This window comes from Rhagoletis zephyria, unplaced genomic scaffold, assembly GCF_001687245.7.
Source record: "Rhagoletis zephyria isolate East Lansing unplaced genomic scaffold, Rhagoletis_zephyria_1.1 Rzeph_scaffold_00150, whole genome shotgun sequence".
Classification (NCBI taxonomy): domain Eukaryota; kingdom Metazoa; phylum Arthropoda; class Insecta; order Diptera; family Tephritidae; genus Rhagoletis; species Rhagoletis zephyria.
The window spans coordinates 296,884-315,815 of record NW_016157234.1 but is presented as its reverse complement, the minus strand read 5'-3'; the positions used below and the strand labels follow the sequence as shown (position 1 = coordinate 315,815).

At 37.5% G+C, this 18,932-nt stretch overlaps 1 protein-coding gene across 1 annotated transcript in view; it reads right to left on the bottom strand.

Moving 5' to 3' along the window:
* The window catches only part of Dhc36C (Dynein heavy chain at 36C), a 136,579-nt gene that overhangs the window by 46,179 nt on the left and 71,468 nt on the right, over positions 1–18,932 (bottom strand). The window contains exons 13-18 of the mRNA XM_017639341.1: positions 10,700–11,146; positions 10,504–10,617; positions 8,917–10,433; positions 8,079–8,865; positions 7,764–7,946; positions 7,354–7,700 (exon numbers count right to left, since the gene is read on the bottom strand). Coding sequence (XP_017494830.1) covers positions 7,354–7,700; positions 7,764–7,946; positions 8,079–8,865; positions 8,917–10,433; positions 10,504–10,617; positions 10,700–11,146 — 3,395 coding nt within the window. The remainder of the gene's footprint in view (positions 1–7,353; positions 7,701–7,763; positions 7,947–8,078; positions 8,866–8,916; positions 10,434–10,503; positions 10,618–10,699; positions 11,147–18,932) is intronic.

The following is an 18,932-nucleotide window of genomic DNA, read 5'->3' as shown; positions in this document are numbered from 1 at the left end:
AACTTTACCACCGAAATAAGGCGCACATATTTCGAACTCATTGCTATGGCACTCATAACACTTATATGTATCATATCAGGGAAGCCAATTCGTGGGGAATTCCCCGATTTGCGGGGAATTTGAGTTTGCGTGGGGAATGGACCGTTTTTGTGGAGAATTTCAGTTAACGTGCACAATCGGGAGATGAACTGCTTTTTGTGAGGAATTGGGTGTTAACTAATTTATTCTTTTTTGCTTCACTGATTTTATAATGTGGTAAAAAAGTCGCATAAGAAATGCAACTGCAACTAAAAGTACTGATTATGCAATCCTGCAAATTATACAAATTACCGTTGATTAAGAATTTTCTTTGTCGCATTTGCGTTCATATAACGAATAAACGCACTTTTTTATGTGGAAGAAAACCGCAACACTTTCGGAAAAAAAATTTCAAACGAACATTTTCAGGCACATAAACCATGCACTTACTAGAATTGAGTGGGCGACAAAACTGCATACTCCAAATCTTTCTAGAAAATCTAATTAAAAAGCTCGAAATTTTTACGAAAGTACGACCACTGTATGTGTGTAAACATTATTATTATTATTATTATTATTATTTTATTATTTTATTTATGATAGATGTACGGTAAGACATATAGTCTTTTCATTGCACAAATTTAACATTTAAATTACAGAAACTTATTTTAGACTTAACCTAACAGTAATATATCATAATCTTTAGTAAAGGATAAGAATAGGTAAAATGAATTACTAAAGATGAAGAAGTTAAGAGAGGGAGGCACATAGGTTACTAAGTAAAAATATATGTAATTGCCGTTTTGAAACATCTCTCTGATTTAATGCTTTTAACAGAAATTGGTAGCGAATTCCATTGTCTGATGGCACTAACAAAGAACAGTCTGGAGGCCGTTAATGTTTTATATTTTGGGACTATAATATTATACGTGCGAGAGGACTGAACAAAAGTTAATTTTCTAAAAAGGTAGTCTGGTTGGCGATATCTAATTATTTTGAGAATAAATAAAATATTTCGGACCTCTAAGTAATTTTCAAAGCTGAAACCGAGAATGTTTTTAGTGTACGGCGAAATGTGGTCAAACTTTCTTTTACAATATACGAATCTAGCAGTATTATTTAAAGCCAAATTTAGTTTAGTTTTAGATTCGTAACTTAGCTTGCAATATACCGATTCAAAGTAGGTTATTTGAGGAACGATGAGAGATTTAACTAATTTAAGTTTTGTATTAGTTGGTAAGCAGTAGCAAGTATGCCACAGATTTCTTAACGTGTAATATATTTTTGATACGCTATAACTTATGTGATCCGTGCAAGTAAGGTTAGTGTTCATTTTAAATCCTAGGTTGGTTACTACTGGTCGAAATTGGATTTCCGAGTCTTCCAGAATGATAGGCGATAAGTTAGTAAGGTCGAAAGCATCGTGCGATATTGGAAGTACCTGTGTTTTGGCTGCGTTTAAATAAAGGCAATTTGTTTTCGCCCAAATTGATATTCTCTTTAGATCATCATTAAGTCTGAAAACTAAGTCTTCGCCAAGCCCAATCGGGCGTGAATAAATCTGAGTATCATCAACGTAAAGGTGTATAGACGCATTTTGACAGCAGTGAACTATGTCATTAATGAAAGCGGTAAAGAGTATAGGGCCCAATATAGATCCTTGAGGAACTCCTGACGGGATTATCATGCGACTAGAAAACACGCTCCCACATTGGACTTGCTGGAGTCTATTTGAAAGGTAGCTTTCTATTAATTTAACCGCTGTTTTAGTAAACCCGAAGTAATGTTGCAATTTTAAGAGTAGAATATTGTGATTGATGGAATCGAAAGCTTTAGAGAAGTCTAAGAGTACCAAAATTGTTAAAAATTTGCTATCGAAAGCGGGGCGAATGTCGTGCATTACCTTTATCACGGCTGTGGAACAACTGTGACCAGATCTAAATCCAGACTGAAACTCACTCAAGAGCTTGTATTTATTTAAGTGTAATATTATTTGATTGGAAATAATTTTTTCAAACACTTTTGATAATGCTGGTAAAATACTGATAGGCCTATAGTTAACGGGAGATTCGCATTATATGTACATTTTTTAAATTTATTTTTAACTACCTTTTTAAAAGTTTGGTTTGGTATATGAGTACAAACATAGCTGAATTAAATTAAAAAAAAAAACAGATAGAGCAGCAATATGGGCAAATCTAAAAAATAGGTACACTTTCAAACAAAAAATTTTAATTTTTAAATTTGTGAGCACACCTATGTTTTATATATCATTTTATTCGTAATCTCTTAATAAATCTATTAATATAAGTGTAATTCATATTCATCAAGTGCTTCAAAAGTTAGACGAGGAATAAGCATGAAATAGAAAACAAAAGAATAAGCTGGGTTGAAATTACGCTGTTCAAGTTGTAAGCTTTGAGGAAAGATTTTGAAAGTTGAACTCACTTAATTGGGATGTTCTAAATTCAATGGCATGCCCTGTTTTACCAGATTGGCTCCGGTTTTCGAGATAATGGTACTTGAAAATTTGATTAAATTTTAACTATTTTATAAATAACTCCCTCAATTTTGAAGTTATTTTACTAAAATTTTGCACATAACAGTTTTTTAATATTACCTTAATTATTTCTTAAAATTATCGAAATAGGTTAACATTACAATACAACTGATTACTCAGATATGTGTTTTTGCGCAATAACTCTAACTTCATATCTGAATAATAAATTGTATGCGTGCTATATGTTAAATTGAACCTATACTAAATTTTAACCTGTTTAATTGAAGGAGTTATAACGCAAAACAACGTCTCAGATCAATCAGTTGTATGGGACCTATATGTTTTAGTAAACCGATTTCGATGATTTTATGGAATAGTTAATTTAATATTAAAAAACGGTTATGTGCAAAATTTTAGTAAAGTATCTTCAAAACCCAGCGACTTTTTTTATAAAATAGTTAAAATTTAAGGAAAGTTTCAAGTACCGCTATCTCGAAAAGTGGAGCCAATAGGGTAAAACTTAGGACGCCATGGAATTCAGAAGGCTCCAATTAAGTAAGGGCAACTATCAGAACATTTGTCGAAAAAAAGTTGCTTTGATACCACTCTCGAAATATTCTGACTAAAAGAAGTAGCATCATTAAGAGTAGTAAATCAGGGTTTTTACACACTTCTAGAGATAAATTTTTTGAAGCATTTTACAGGTATATGTAATTTTATAAGGACTAGCAGTTATAGAAAGATTTAGATCGTTTCGACGTGTTTTCCAAATGTGGCTTTAATTAAAGTGTTTTTGAATAAAAATTACGCTCAAGATCGCAGAATATTTTATCTTTAAAAGTTGGTTTATTCTGAAAGCACAGCTCTTGCTCAGGTATGAAATTATTCGTAATTGTTTGTAGTATACAATACATACTTAAAAAGTTCTTAAACTTAAATGCTTCAAAAACTATACGCGATAAACCGAAAATTTTGAAAATTGTGAAATGTGGAATTACAGACTTTGAGTTACTTGCCATTTCGTTATTTTTTAATGCACACTTTTCTTACCTACTACATTTGAAGTGTACACATAAGTACTAATTGCACATACAATTTCAAATCAGTATATGGTGTGCTTCAAAAGTTATGGCATAATTAATTTTTCACCTCTTAAAAATTACATAAAAAATTCACTTGTTTTCATTATTATTTTTTATTTAAACACCTATAATTCAAAAGTTATGCGGCAAATTGATCCAAATTTTTTTTGAGGCTTCAAGTATACGTCAATGAATTATATCCAAAAGCAACCAGCTTGATATAGTTTCCAACAGTGAAAATAAAGCTAAAAAACACCAAGGTTACCTGTTTTTTAGATTTGCCCATATGCTAAAATACACACACATTTTTTGTATATAAGGAGATATCCATGGGTGGGGAAATTTACGAAATTTCCGGCAAAATCTGGGAATTTCATTGTCGAAATCGGGGAATTCTCAAAAATTAGTTGGCTAGCCTGATGCATATACTTACACATATAAACTAGACGAGAAATACTCTGCAAACTGTTAAAATCTGCAGTTTCAGAATGGAACTTTTCGAAGTATTAATCGAAATAGAATAACATGAAGGTATCGAAAATAGCCTGATGTCAAAAATGTCACATAAATTTTAGTCAACACTTGTACAATGAAATTACAGATTTTTAATTTTAATATTATATTACCAAATACAACTAAAACTTTCTGGAGCTAAAAATTGATAGGTAGTTTTGAAAAGAGCTAAAAAAGAAAAAGAGCTAAATAGGAAAATAAAGAGCTAAATCTAGCTCAAAAAGCACCAAAACGTCAACAGTGGATGGAGTCACCTAAGAACCTCTTCAGGCCTTAGGGACTGGGCCACCAGCTTAGTAGCCCCCTGTTACTCAATCCAAACGGCACCATCCGCCTAGGCGGCTACCCACTCGCGCAACGCGCAGGTGCGAACTAGCACCCAAATATTCTGCACGGAACCAAGAAGCTCCCCTAAGCAACAGAAAACCTCCCCACGCCCTCACACCGCTCTACCATTCGCTCCAACTCGCGTGTGAGAGCGAACCAGCAGCTCTTGGTTGCCCACACGATCTGCTCCGTGTTTATCTACAGAGTATACCGGAATGTGGCATCAATCAAATGCAATACATGCCTTGGCTGGTGCCCCCTATTCACGCGAGTGGACAACAAGCTATCCCGCCCCTGTTGCAGAGCGCCGCCGCCGCAGACAACATCGCAGCCACCCACCATCAGGCAGCAACAGCAACAGCAACTGCGGCGACCGCAACAGGCCCCAGGTAGACCCCACACCTCACTTACCCCTCGTATCGCGACCAGCCTCCCAAGGCATACGAAACTCCTACAAATGAACTTTAAAAGACTCCAGATAAAGATTGAACAGATAGCAATCTTCATGGGTCGGCATGGCATATTGATAGCTGCGATCCAAGAAACAAAATAGCACAGCAACTCAACGCTGTTGAGTTGTGCCGCCTACAATGTGATTCGTAAAGATCGTGAGCGAGTTAATGGTGGAGGATTAGCGTTCATGTTACATATGCCGAGCTCGAAATATTTAACGTATATATGTATACCCCCTGCCACCTGCTTTCCTGACATACTCAGAGGTGAAAACCGAATGGTGGTAGGTGAATTTAACGCGAACCACAATCTGTGGCATTCAAGCCTGGTAAATGATCGTAGGGGAAACTTATTGACTGAGCAGATAGACGATTCGACTTTCTGCACCACGAACGATGACTCTCCCACCAAGACTGTGGAAAGCTGCAGCAGTTCGCCACACCTAAAAATTGCCAGCGCTGGTCTGATAAAAAGCATAACATGGCGACCTAAGCTAATTCAGACCATCGAATCCACATCAACTTTAACAAAGCTGATTGGATAGGCTTCGCGGAAGTTATCGAGCGCAGATTCTCCGCCCTTCCCACACCCGCAGACACACACGCTGGGAAGTCACTGTCGCAGCGGTCGATCCCGAGAGCCTCGAGTGAAGAACCTTAGTTTGGAGATTCCGCAACTGGTAAATCAGCATAAGCAGAAAAAGTGGTGGGAAGAGCACTTGAAGACCTGCAACCTCGCTTCTGGTGTGAGTAAGCTCTGGGCAACAGTGAGGTCCCTGTCGAACCCGAGGAGGCGCGACGACAGAGTGGAAATTTCATTCCATGGCCGCGCCCCGTCGGACCCGAAGAAATGCGCAAGCTAATTTAGCTAGCAGTTCACATTGCATCCCGCGGTAGATAGGGCCAAACGTCGAGTGACCAAGAGGCTGCAAAAACTAAACAAAAATAGTGCACCACTTACTTTCCCCAGCCGTGAAGTGAAGGTGGCCAGCGGGAAGGCGAAAGCCTATAAATACATTAGACCCGACGCAATGCTGATGCTGAAACATTTGGGCCCCGCGAGAGATCCTCAACCAGTTTATGGCCACTCTCATCATTCCTGATGTGTGGAAATCGTGGAGAGTGGTCCCACTGCTGAAACCGGGGGAAACCCACCAACAAAGAAGACTCATATCGCCCGATAATGCTCCTTTACCCGCTCGCGAAGACACTTGAGGCTCCCTTGCTTAACACCACAAACACCCAGATAACTCGTGGCCTAAACCGCAAAGCCCCTGTGAGAAAATAGTCCTAGTAGCGTTGGACTTGTCAAAGGCATATGACACCGTCTGTCACTCCACACTACTAAAAGGCATTGAGGTTTCCTCTCTCCCACAGAGACTCAAACGGTGGTCGGCGAATTATATGAGTGGTTGACAGTCGTCAGTAATCTTCCGAGATCAAACCTCGAAATCTAGAAGAATCACACATGGTGCTCCACAAGAAGGTATTCACTCCCCCTTACTGTTTAACTTCTATATCTTGAAGCTCCTACAGCCACCTGAGGGAGTTTCCCTGATCATACGCTGACGACTGCTCGATATTGGCGTCTCAGAATGGAATTGATGACCTCTACTCAAAAGTAAACGGCTATCTCTCCAGACTTTCTCGCTTTTTCACTGCAAGGAGCTTAACACCCTCCCCAACGGAATCAAGGATGCCCATGAGCCTGGTTGGTCTCCGCGATCCAGTTGGACGGCAGCGGACGAAGTTACAGACTTGTCAGAACGCCGAACTCTGGGCAGCGACAGGGTTCCTTCTGATGTCGCCTGAGCACCACCTACACAGCGACGCCCAAATTCTTCTCATAAGGAAGCACAATAAAATGCTCTGCCAGACGCGGACACCCGAACAGAGCCTTGCTAGTGGAATAGCCTTCGACCAGGTATGTCAGGGAGCACCTATTCGTTAACAAAGACACGGTTCAGACTTACATCGACCAACCAGAGTACCGTACCAACGGGCGATCAACGGCATTAACCACCTACCACGAATCCCGGCTAATGTATGCCGTGATCGGAGCCCAATCACCACCTGCGTCAGACATGGAGCTTCAACTGCTATGAGAGACCCGCTTTGCCCTGAAGTTATGGTCTAGATACTGTAGCTGCCTCAACAGCTACCTGTCCAGACTCGACCTCAATATCCTGAATGAGTGTCAGGCATGTGGAGACTCCCCGCACGACACCAACCACTTCATATGCCAGCTCAATCCTACTCAACTAACACCCCCTTCCCTTTGGTCCACCCTGTTGAAACTGCCCTTTTCTTGACGACAATGATTGATGGATGGACCGGAATGGGCGGTGCTTAGTAGCGCCGTACAACAATAACCTGAAAATAAGGTGCGTGTCAACATACATAAATTTGAATTGTGTTTTAGAAGGAGCATCAGTGTATGTACATTTATCCCATTACTTACGTTCTTTTCTGATTTAACAAGGCTTTAAACGTTTGAATTAATTCCAGATAGGAAGTAGGAGTCACATAGTTGTAACGTTTTAAACGCAGGGCAAATATTTCTGATAAATTCTGCGTTGATGTATGGAACTCCATGCACATATCAATGGCTGTCTTGCGCTCCAAATCCGAAAGGTCTTCACTGGCTAAGAAACGCGTCGACACAGCTAATAAAGCATCCTCCGGCCATGGCTGGAACCAATCGATCGTACAACAATTCACGATGGAAGGAAACTTTCGTATGCGCATGCGTAGTGCATCACCAATTGGTGACATGGCCAGTACGATGTGCAGTTGATCACGGCAGGTCTATGGAAAGATTGAAAGTGTAGTATAAAATACGTTGTGATCTTTTATTTAATTCGTATTTACCGTGACGAAGAAATTGAAAAGTGCCACCGGACTTCCGTCGGTCTGCAGCGATTTGTCTCGCTGCTTATCGATTTGCGCCATCTTCTCCACTACTTCGACCTTATCCTCGTTACTGAATAAGTTAGGCACTTCACCGGAATTAAGTAAATTATTAACATCCTCCAAAAAGGATTCGTCTTTTATCTGTTTAAAAAAAATAGTTTCCAACAGGTCTGTTATATATGTATTTTATAGAACCAGATTCAATTATATCTTCACAAAAACTTTACATATTTTATTATATTTTTAGCTGTTTTATAATTATTTTGTCCCCACCTGCACATCGGTAAACAGGAATACAGCATGCATCTCAGATGCACCCACTTTCCGTAGAATAAACTTTAGATCTTCGTGCCACTCATTAGGTCCGTAGAGTCGTGTAATTTCGACTTGAAAGAGCTCATAGTCACATATATGCGAAGCCAAACGAGTTAAGCTCTGACGTCCGGAGCCTCCGACTCCGATAAGTAGAGCATGACTACGTGGCTGCTTTATTATGCGACATATTCTCGACAAATGTTCGATGGCAAAGCGGAAGAGTACTAGGTTCATAGGTTTCTTCGACATATTATTATATTCAACCAAGTACGCTTCCACTACATTGCGCAAATTTTCAAGATCTAAAACCTCAATATAGTTCTTATTATCCGCCTTCGGATTTGCAAAATCGCAGTAGATTAAACGTCGTAGATCGGACTCAGTGAGTTTTTCGTCCTTCGGCACGAGTCGCTCGAATAAGCTCTCGGGTATACCATTCATATGCTGATTTATTTTGTGGCAAATTGCATCGAAAAGCCAACTGCGATCAGCATCCTCCACCAAACGATCACCATACACGCGCATCACTTCGTGTACCCACAGACGACGCATGGAGTCCAGGTCTTCGGTAGCTTCAGGCACCGACAACAACACTCCTTGTATGACACGCGAAAAGTCCCGCAAGTTAAAAAGATAATGTGACTTAGCTGGGGTGGGCAGCAGGTTCATCTTTGCCTCGTTGTAGATGTTTAAAGTAGCAGAAACAATTTCATCGATGCATGGATCAAACTCTTTCGAAAAACCACTGCAAAGGTGAAACGCGTATAGAAACGCTCTTAATATGTCCGTTACTTACCGTGTATCCAAATGCCAGAGTACGATCTTACTGAAGATCGTAACCAAAATCACATTATTAAATTCATCGATAGCAATTACATTAAAGTGTCGCTGAAATCTCGGTGTTACCGTATTGCCCGTAGAAGGCGGGCCCATTGCTGTTACCATTTGCAGGTCAATCAACTTCATTGGCACTATGTTCTTGCGATCATACCACATCCAGTGATCCAACAACATGCGCAACAACTCAATGGGTGGTTGTGCGCCATAGTTTTCCTTCAGTGGCATTGATACATCGTCCACAAATATGAGGAATTTCTTATTTAATGGTGGTCCAAAAACGCCTTTGCGGCGTTTATCCAGTTTCGACATGATTATATCCTGTGTTTGATTTGCCGAAGTTTGCGCTGAGAAGCTGATTAATAACGGCTTGTATGTATTGACTTCCATGCGCCTCAGCATATAATCCAAGGCGTAACAGCTTTTACCGGTACCAGTAGGTCCTACCAACATTATCGGTTTGCCATGACGTACCAATAAATCTAGAACCGCAGTAACACGTACACTTTCATTGGTCACAATAAGTATTTGATTGACTGGTATGTCGCGTGGTATTGGTGGTGCGCTAGTAACGTCGTCCTGCCATGGCTTCCACTTCCCTTTCCCTTCTTTAATGAATCGGTAGTCGAATACCGAACCCGCCTTTGGAATAGGGAAAATAAATGGCTTATTTAGAGAAGATACATATAGCTCTTCTGGTACACCGAAATCTTTATACAAATTTTCTGGAAAGTTCTTCTCCATTAGCGCCCGGAAGACTATATTGAATTTTTCACGACTCCGCGAATCCAGTGCACCGCCAAGTGACCAAATGCAGGAAAACACAAATATGCCTTCTATCTGTGCACGAAAATCTAAATCAGACAGGTTCGCAACATATTTTTCGTCTTTGAAATCATCGATGAAACACTCCAAAAGGTTCATCATCGAAATAACAAGATTGGTATCGGAGGTCGGTGCTATTTCGTATAAACCCCCCTTGCGTACAATATACAACAGTATAGGACAAAATCGAGCCACCAGCGTACTGATCAATTGTTTGCTGACGGCATGGAAGGAGGGCGGCAGACTGTTCTTCCACGATGTGACAAGCGGCTCCCAACCCAAAGAGCTGGGTTCCATGTATATCATGCCGCAGCGCGAAACTGTAGCTGGCGATGCAACCTCTAAATCCATTGGTTCAAAAATCAAGTTTGTGGTTGGTGAGAGCTGGATAATTTCACCGGACATTAGGCAAAGTTTCTTGTTGTCATCCAGTACAGTATTCATGTTCTCGATCCAGATAGCATCAACCGGACCATCGAAGATCAGCCACTTGCGATCAGGCGTGTCAGAGGTTGCAAATTGACGATAATTTACCGCAAGTACGCCATCGCTCCATTCGTGCGACACAGCATCGAATTGGCCATAAAGCTGTCCCATTGTGATTGCTTTTGGATTGATCACAGAGTAGATGGCACGCTTCTCGCTACCGTCCTATGAATGTGAATTAAGAAAAGTTAAGAATGTGTGCAATACGAGTACAAAGCATACAAATGACACTTGCCCGCTTCTCTATGCCTTCCAAAGCCTCTGCCAAAATGCGATAGGTTGTGGTTTTACCGCCAAAAGGCAAACCTACAATCATCAGTCCATGCCGGACGCAAATCATTTCATACAACTGGAAATTCGTCCAGTATAATATGTATGTATGTTTTTGTTTGCATGCTCATATTTGGCCTTAAAATAAGATGGTAACTCACCTGCTGAACCTTTTCCAAAAAGAAGTCTGTACACTGCTTATTATTCTTTTCGCAAGCCTCTCGGGTACATTCGTTAAAGACGGCATAATCCGCTTCGGGCAATACTGTGCCAGGAAACAGGTCCGATGTGATGCCTTGAAAGAGTGGGACATCTTGATTTAGAAATTTGGGCAAATTTACATCCTTAATTGAGCGCAGCACTAATATGTCTTCATTTTCATCACGATAACGCAGTTTGAGGGCGCCCGCTGCTTTCAGCACGGATTTCACAGCCCGCATGCCGTAATCGTAATGATATTGTGTACTCAATTGTTCCGAGCATAAGCGATAAGTAGCCACTATTTTGACGCTCAGTGGTTTGGCGGTAAGGAAGCCATACGAATACAATTCAATCTCGGAGATAAGCGCATAATCAGGTACCATCATAGCAACAGAACGGAAGAGTGCCTATAGCGGAATAAAAGGGGGATGAGAAATTCATATTAGGTAATCAGGTATATATAATATATGTGAATATACAAATGCATGCACTTAAGTAAAGTCCGACCGATTAATCGGCATCGGCTAGTATTGGCACAAAATTGAGCATCGGCATCGGCATCGGCCTTTATTCGCCGATTCTCTGCCGATTATTTGGAATTTCTTTTCATATGGCCAGGTGAAGCGACAGACAACAGGCAACATCAAAAAAATTTTGCAGACAGCTCACAAAAATCAATTTTTTTTTTTGGTTGAAGGTGTTTCACGCTTTTTCCATACAAAAGTATGTTCGAAAATTTTCTTTTATATGGAGGGCACTGCCAGCAAAGAAAAAATGCTAAAAACTAACGAGATTTTATAGCAGCTTGAAACTTGCACTTCATTATACTATTTAGAACTAAATGGTCTAGAAAACTGCATACCGAAATTCTGATTTAAGTTTGAAATTTTGGTAAAAATAAATAAATAAATTTTTCTAATTTATGTACAAAGTTTGAAATCTGAATTTATATGGTGTTTGTTGTGTGCCAGCTGGACTTTTATAAAAAAAACTAGCAGACCCGGCGAACTTCGTCCCGGCCAAAATTAATTTTTTTTATTGAAACATTTGGTACAACGTTTTCGCCAGCAATTCACGTTAACGTTTGGTTTTGTGGTCGACAGAAGGCATATCCTCCATTTCCGTCTTAAATAACCTGACGAAAGCGTTATACCGGGAAGAAGTCCTTGCGGCTCGATAGTGAATCGTCCTTGAATTTGTATAGTATAGTTGGTGGCAATTTCCAAACTGGTGAGTATCATTGGTCTACATTATGTTTAGTCACCGTAAAGCAAGGACCGCAATGGTTCTGATGGTTGATTTAACAAGAGGAATTTGACTTTGATCCCTGGTGCCTTCGAATCGACGATTTTTAGCAATAACTCGGCTCCAGCGCCACTAAAAATTATCATTAAAATCGTTTCGGTCGTTTAGGAGGAGTTAAGCCACCAGAATAAGTCTTTTACATACTGACACTCTTCGGCATTTTTTTCCCTTACAAAAAACCTATCACACATTCGTTATACGGAGAAAATGCGCAACATCATCAGCGAAAAAAAATCTCAAAAATCAACGGTAACTTATAGCCATTTAAAACTTGCACTTTATGATACTGAAATTGAGTGAACTAAAAAACTGCTTACTTAAAATTTGGTGCCATTTGATGCAAAATTATCTATATTCCTATAAAAAATTAACAAAGAAATTTATTATGAAAAAGAAAATACACTGTATATATTTACAGATAGGTAAAAGTTTCAATATGTTTGGAAAACGCCACGGCCCAAAAATCTCTATACTAATTTCCAGGAACTACCACAAATACTTCTAGAGATTGCGGTATAAAAATTCGATATGTACGTTCCCTTAATATATCCAAAGTCTGCAGTAGGTGTCCAAACTTCCAAAAAATCGGTACAGCCGTTCGCGAGATAACCTTTTATAAAAAGAAGGAGCTTCTCTTTATATAATTAGTGCAGGTAGCACAGGGCAACACCGATTATGATGCGGCAAATGTTAAAACTGTTTTTGATAGGCTTTTTTGTGCTGATTAAGAATCTGTAGGTATAAAGATCCATCAGCTCCAAATTTTTAGAGAAATGTGGTGAAAGTGTCAAAAAATCGCGTTTTTTGCAATATTTGAGAAGCTCTAGCAATGAAACAAAAGGTGATAGAGCCTTCCTTAAATTAAAGCCCGAACTACAGACTACTATCCCTGAAAGTACTATTCCTGCACCTTGTCCTGATAGTTACCTATACTTATTTACTTTTTATCGTCGAACAATAAAAAAAATACTGGAAAATTATGCATTTGAAAAGGTCCAAGCCTTAATTTAAGCCTAAGTGGAAGGTTCTATCATCTTTTGCTTAATTGCGGTAGGTACTCAAACTTCCCAAAATCAGTTATTCCTGTTCAACAAATGACTACAAGTGACCATCAAGCAAAGATGCAGGAATTTGCAAGGATAGTATTCGAGATTTTTAGCTTTAATTAAAGCCAAAGTGGAAGGTTCTACACCCTTTGTTTCTTTGCTAGAGCTTCTCAAATATTGAAAAAAACGCGATGTTTTGACACTTCGAGCTCGTTTTTTTTGTAAATCTGGAGCTGATGGAAACTTTATGCTTACGGATTCGTAATCAGCACACGCAAATTCGGCAAAAATGGCGCCAAAATTTGCTGCATAAAGCTTTTTTCCCATTTTTGTTCGTCTGTGTAATAAGTATTGTTAAATAGCCAATATCCGCATGTTTGCGCCGCCTACACCTTTCGAACTGTAAAACAATGACTGGATTATATTCTACGCATATCGCAAAACGGTGCATAAATAAGATTTTTTGGAATAGATCGGTACCAGTACGTGCCAAATTTCAAGTAAATCGGTCCATAAATAAGACTTTTTCGGTTAGATCGGTCCCTGGCCCAATGAACGGAAAAAATTTATCCTATATGCTAATCTAGGCATAAGGCTACCAACGAATCAAATGCATTTTTTAGCGTAGCTCCTTCTTCTAAACACCTTTCCAAAAGAGCAGCACCCATTCGAATCGGTTATGAAACATAGGAGAAAATTGTTAGCAATTGATTCATGCTCCTAATGAATTTCACAATTATCCGAAATTTTCCAAGCTTGCGTTGAAAAAAATTCAAATCTTTCGCGTTCTTCCAGACTTTTCCAAGTTTTCCATTTAGACTTTTTTATTTTTCCATTCGAATGCCAGTCTGAAGGAATTGCACACAAAATTCCATACAAAAAAATCAATTTTCGATTTTTCCTACTTCCCGACTTTCGCGGAGGGTTTTCCCAAAATTTGCTTTCGCAAAAACCTTCTGCTGGCAATTACGAGCAACTAAAAAAGTTTTAGCCAAATCGGCCCAATCGTTCTCAATTGATGAATAACGATACATTTTTCACACCATTTTTATATACAGGGTGTCCCAGAAGTACCATGTAGGGAAAACACGAACTAGTGAACCAGATTTCTAGTTCAGTTCTAGTTCTTTTTTGCCAAAAACGAACCAGACCGATAGTAACTAGTTCCGCACCAGTCCAAAAGCAGTGAAATGTGGTACTTTCACTAAACTATTCTATTTTAAATTTTAAAAGCAGGGAAGGTAATCATCATGAGTAAAATAATTTAAATCAGCATTTAATCATTATTTTATGAATTATTATTGAGTATTATTTTTTCGCTCAAACGGAAATAATTATTATTTTATTTTTATTTTTGGGATTACTTATAATGATTATTTTATGATTTTTATTTTTTCGCGCAGAGATTATCATTAATTTTCAGTTTTATTTTTCCACTTAAAAATAATGATAATTTATAAAATTGAAAAGGCCATAAAGACGCAACCTACTGAAATTTTGACCTTAAAAGTTTGGGTCTTATTCCTCTTATAAGGGTGCGGCTACCTCTCAAAAGGATACGTCGGTAATCACGCTGGTATAGTTTTTGAGTTGCTTAATAATCATTATACTTAGCGATGAAGGACAATTGAGAAAGGCAATGCAGTTGCAGAAAAAGAGACATTTAAAAAAAAAAGTGTCAAAATAATTATCACTTTCTCACTAAATTTATTTAAAAATGCAAGCCACCAGAGCTACCTTTTTTTTAAGAAAAGACAAGTTAATTTTTTTTATGCAATCCAGCACAGCTACCTTAATACAGTCAGTCAATAAAGTTTAGGTACAACGAATTTTTTACAATAAGGGCAACTATTTTTTAAATATTTTAGTTTTCGGTAATTTTTTATAAAAATATAGTCAATTCTACAACAAAATCCCCGAAAATCAGAGTTCCAAGCCTTGTGCAAAATTTAAGAAAATTCTGCAAAATTCCATTAAAATAATTCACTTTCTATTTACGCTATCTAGAAAAAAGTTGAGTTTGCAGTTTTTTAGCCCATTCAATTTTAGTATAATGAAGTGCAAGTATGAGGAAGCTAGGACTTACCAAACAACAAAAAACAATATTGCTAAATATGAATGGTAAGTCCTAGCTACCTCAAACTTGCACTTTGTTATACTAAAATTGGTTATTTTAATTTACATAACCTTCACAGTTGGCAGATAGACAATCCTCACGAAATGAGAGAAGATCGTTCGCAGTACCGGTACAAAATAAATTTATGGTGCGGTATTTTTAATTGTCAGATATTGGTACCTGTGGATCTGCCGCCAACGCTCAACTTTCACAGTTATGTAGAGTTCTTGCAAACGTGATGGTTATTTTAATTTACATAACCTTCACAGTTGGCAGATAGACAATCCTCACGAAATGAGAGAAGATCGTTCGCAGTACCGGTACAAAATAAATTTATGGTGCGGTATTTTTAATTGTCAGATATTGGTACCTGTGGATCTGCCGCCAACGCTCAACTTTCACAGTTATGTAGAGTTCCTTCAGGAACGGCTTCCAACTCTTTTAGAAGATGTACCCTTAAACCTGCGGCGGAGACTTTAGCTGCAAAATGACGGGTGCCCTGCTCACTACGGGCGTGAAGTAAAAGCTCACTTAGACGAAACTTATCCTCGCCGATGGATTGGGCGATACAGGCCAATCACGTGGCCCGCTCGATCGCCAGACCTGAATCCATTAGATTTTTTCAACTGGGGCTGTCTTAGGGACAAAATTTATTCAAAAACAATTCAAAACGAAGAGCATTTGCGGGAACAAATAAATGGAGCTGCTGCTGAGATAGCCCAATTGAGTTTAAGATCCCTAAAAGCGTATTTTCTTAAAAGGTGCCGAGCTTGTATTAGAGTAGAAGGTCTCCAATTTGAGCATATTTTTTCAATAAATGAATAAATTTTCTTCAAACTACTCATGTATATTTTATTTCACGTGAACCCATCCTCCACAAAACATATTAATAGATATAGCCCTTGTTATAGACTCTAGTCCGAATTCCGGTAAGTAACATAAAATAATGTCAGGAGCAGGTAATAATGTACCTTTGTACTATTTAGCATGTCATTGGTCGGTAACAAGAGAAACTTAAATTTATATCTATTAAATACATTCTAACGTTCAAAAAAATGTAAATATTTCAAAAACGGTGACACTTTTACCTGAAATTTTTTTGTTTATCAGAGATCTCACCCCCCACCTACCTTCCCCTAAAGTTTGGCACGTTACTTCTGGGACACCCTGTATATAGATAATAAACATTAAATAAACAATAGACAAATGCCAAATGCCAAAACCGGTCAAAATATCGCAATTCTTTTATTTTGTGGACCACTATATGTATGTTTATACATACCTATCATATAAATTCTTATGCATTGTGTGCAACAGATTGTATTTAAGTACAAAACGAAATCAAATAGTATGTTCCTAAACATTTCTTGCTTAGCACCATATAAAAAAGTGTTTTATGTAATGTACATATGTAAATGTGATATTTTTACATATATTTTTACATATACATACATATGTATGTACATTAGGGTGGTCCAAAAACAGTAAAATCGGAATTGTAATGCTCTCACCCCCAAGGATTGTTCTTTATCGAAAATAAGTATACCCTTATTTTTTTATTTTGAAATCAAAAAATATTTAGAGATCGCTCAAATTGCTCAAAGTTTTCCACGTATTTTTATATGAGAAAAAAAACTTTACGTGTAAATGGTATGGAACCCTTGAAAATCAATATTTTTCGTTAGGAAAACTCTGGTCGTCTTCAGGAGACTTTCAATAATAATACCCAATTGTTTATTTAACCATGTTTTAATTGTAACGATTTTTTATTGGTCCCCCCATTGAATTTTTCAGGGTTTTTGTGGGTTTTTGGCGGACCTATAAATTATAGTTGCTATAAAAAATGGCTAAATAAACAATTTATTATTATTATTGGGAATCTGCTGCAGAGAAACAGAGTTATCTGATGGAAAAATATTGATTTTTAAGAATTCTATACCATTTCTACGAAAAGTTGTTTTTTCCCACACAAAATACACGGAAAACTTTGGGCGCCTTGAGCGACCTCTAAATATTTTTTGATTTTAAAATAAAAAATAGGGGTATACTCTTTTCGGTATAGAACAATCCTAGGGTGTGAGAGCGTAAAAATTCCGACTTTACTTTTTCACGTGTATTTTTGGACCACCCTAATGTACATTCATGTGTATGTTATGTTGCATAACAAGCCAATTAATTCAATTATTTGTTTTCTGTTGTTTTGTTAACTCCGTTAAATTAACTGATTTTATGAATTTATTCATTTTTTATGGAATCGGCATCGGCATCGTCATCGACCGATTCTTCCCCCATAAGTACGGTGACCATAAATATGGATTCAAAATGAAGGACAATTTTTCAAAAATACATATACATATACTTACTTAGTATAAAAATATCAAAAGAGTATTTATGATTCTAAATTCTTAATACATTTTAAACTTAAAAAAATGAATCACGTTTTCTTCATGGATATTAATCTTTTTTTACATGAATATTTATAAAAGTATAGTAAAACATATTATAATTACAATAGCTTACACGAAAAGTAAAAATCTTTAAAAGATTATTTTATAGGCAAATTTTGAGTCGTTCAAAACGAAAACAATAACTTTTTTTGTTTTTTGGTACTTTTCGCAGTAATTTGTCAAAAATCGACGTCATGAATCGACGTAAACGACGAGTTACAAAGGTATTTATGTGCCCTTTTCAAAAATATATAATTTGTGCAGATTGCGCTTCATAGCATCTACATTTCTAATCCGATTTTCATTATCTTTGGATCAAAATTTACTGTAATGATATATCTTATTTATCGAATTTTTAAACTAATGAAAAAAAATATCAAATAAAGCTGCGTATTTGATTGAAACTCTCACTTTTTTCGACTTTGACGACAAAATGCAAATGGTCGCCTGTAGCACTAATAATTTTCATTGAAGTCGCCACAAGTTATATATTTTGGTAAGAGGCACATCAATACCCTTCGAGCTGTAAGTCGCTTACGTTGATTGGGAGATTTTTTCATGAGATATTGAAGAAAAGCTACGAAAAGTACCAAAAAAACACATTTATGAAAAAATCCATCCATTGTCCGATAATTTTAAAATAACGAATAAAATGCGGGACAAATGCAGGACACTTGGAAAAAATCAGTACATTTTCAGGTTTTTTAGGTTTGAAAAACAGTACGGTCCTGCAAAAAACAGAACGGATGGTCACCGTACCCATTAGCCGATTAGTCAGCATCGGCATCGGTACCTGAAAAAAAGTTGGAATCCGTCGTGCTCTAAACATAGGACATCCAAAGGTTAATCAAGTCAACCCAATAACTCAAAATTGATAAATTTGCACATTCATGCTTCTGCATTAGCGCACATAAGGGGTGGGTTTTGGGGTTCAAACTAACTTATGCTAATAATCTCATATACAAACTGTATCTTAAAGCTTAGAATCCAGCTATCAAGAAAAATCACAAGAAATGTTTTTTTATTATTTATTTTGCTTGAAAAAAGAACTTTCCTTTTGCTGTAAATTTTCTTGAAGAAATAAATATACCAGAATTTTTTTCTTGAGAGCTGCAAACTGATTTAAGAAATTTTGGTAAAGGATTTAAGAAATGTCATGTATGAATGAAAACGTTGTACTAAAAATGTGCAATGCATATTCACTTACAGTTGTTTTTTACACTTTACAGCCTAAAAGAGTTTACCACTGATATGTACTTAACAGGGATTCGAAAATTTA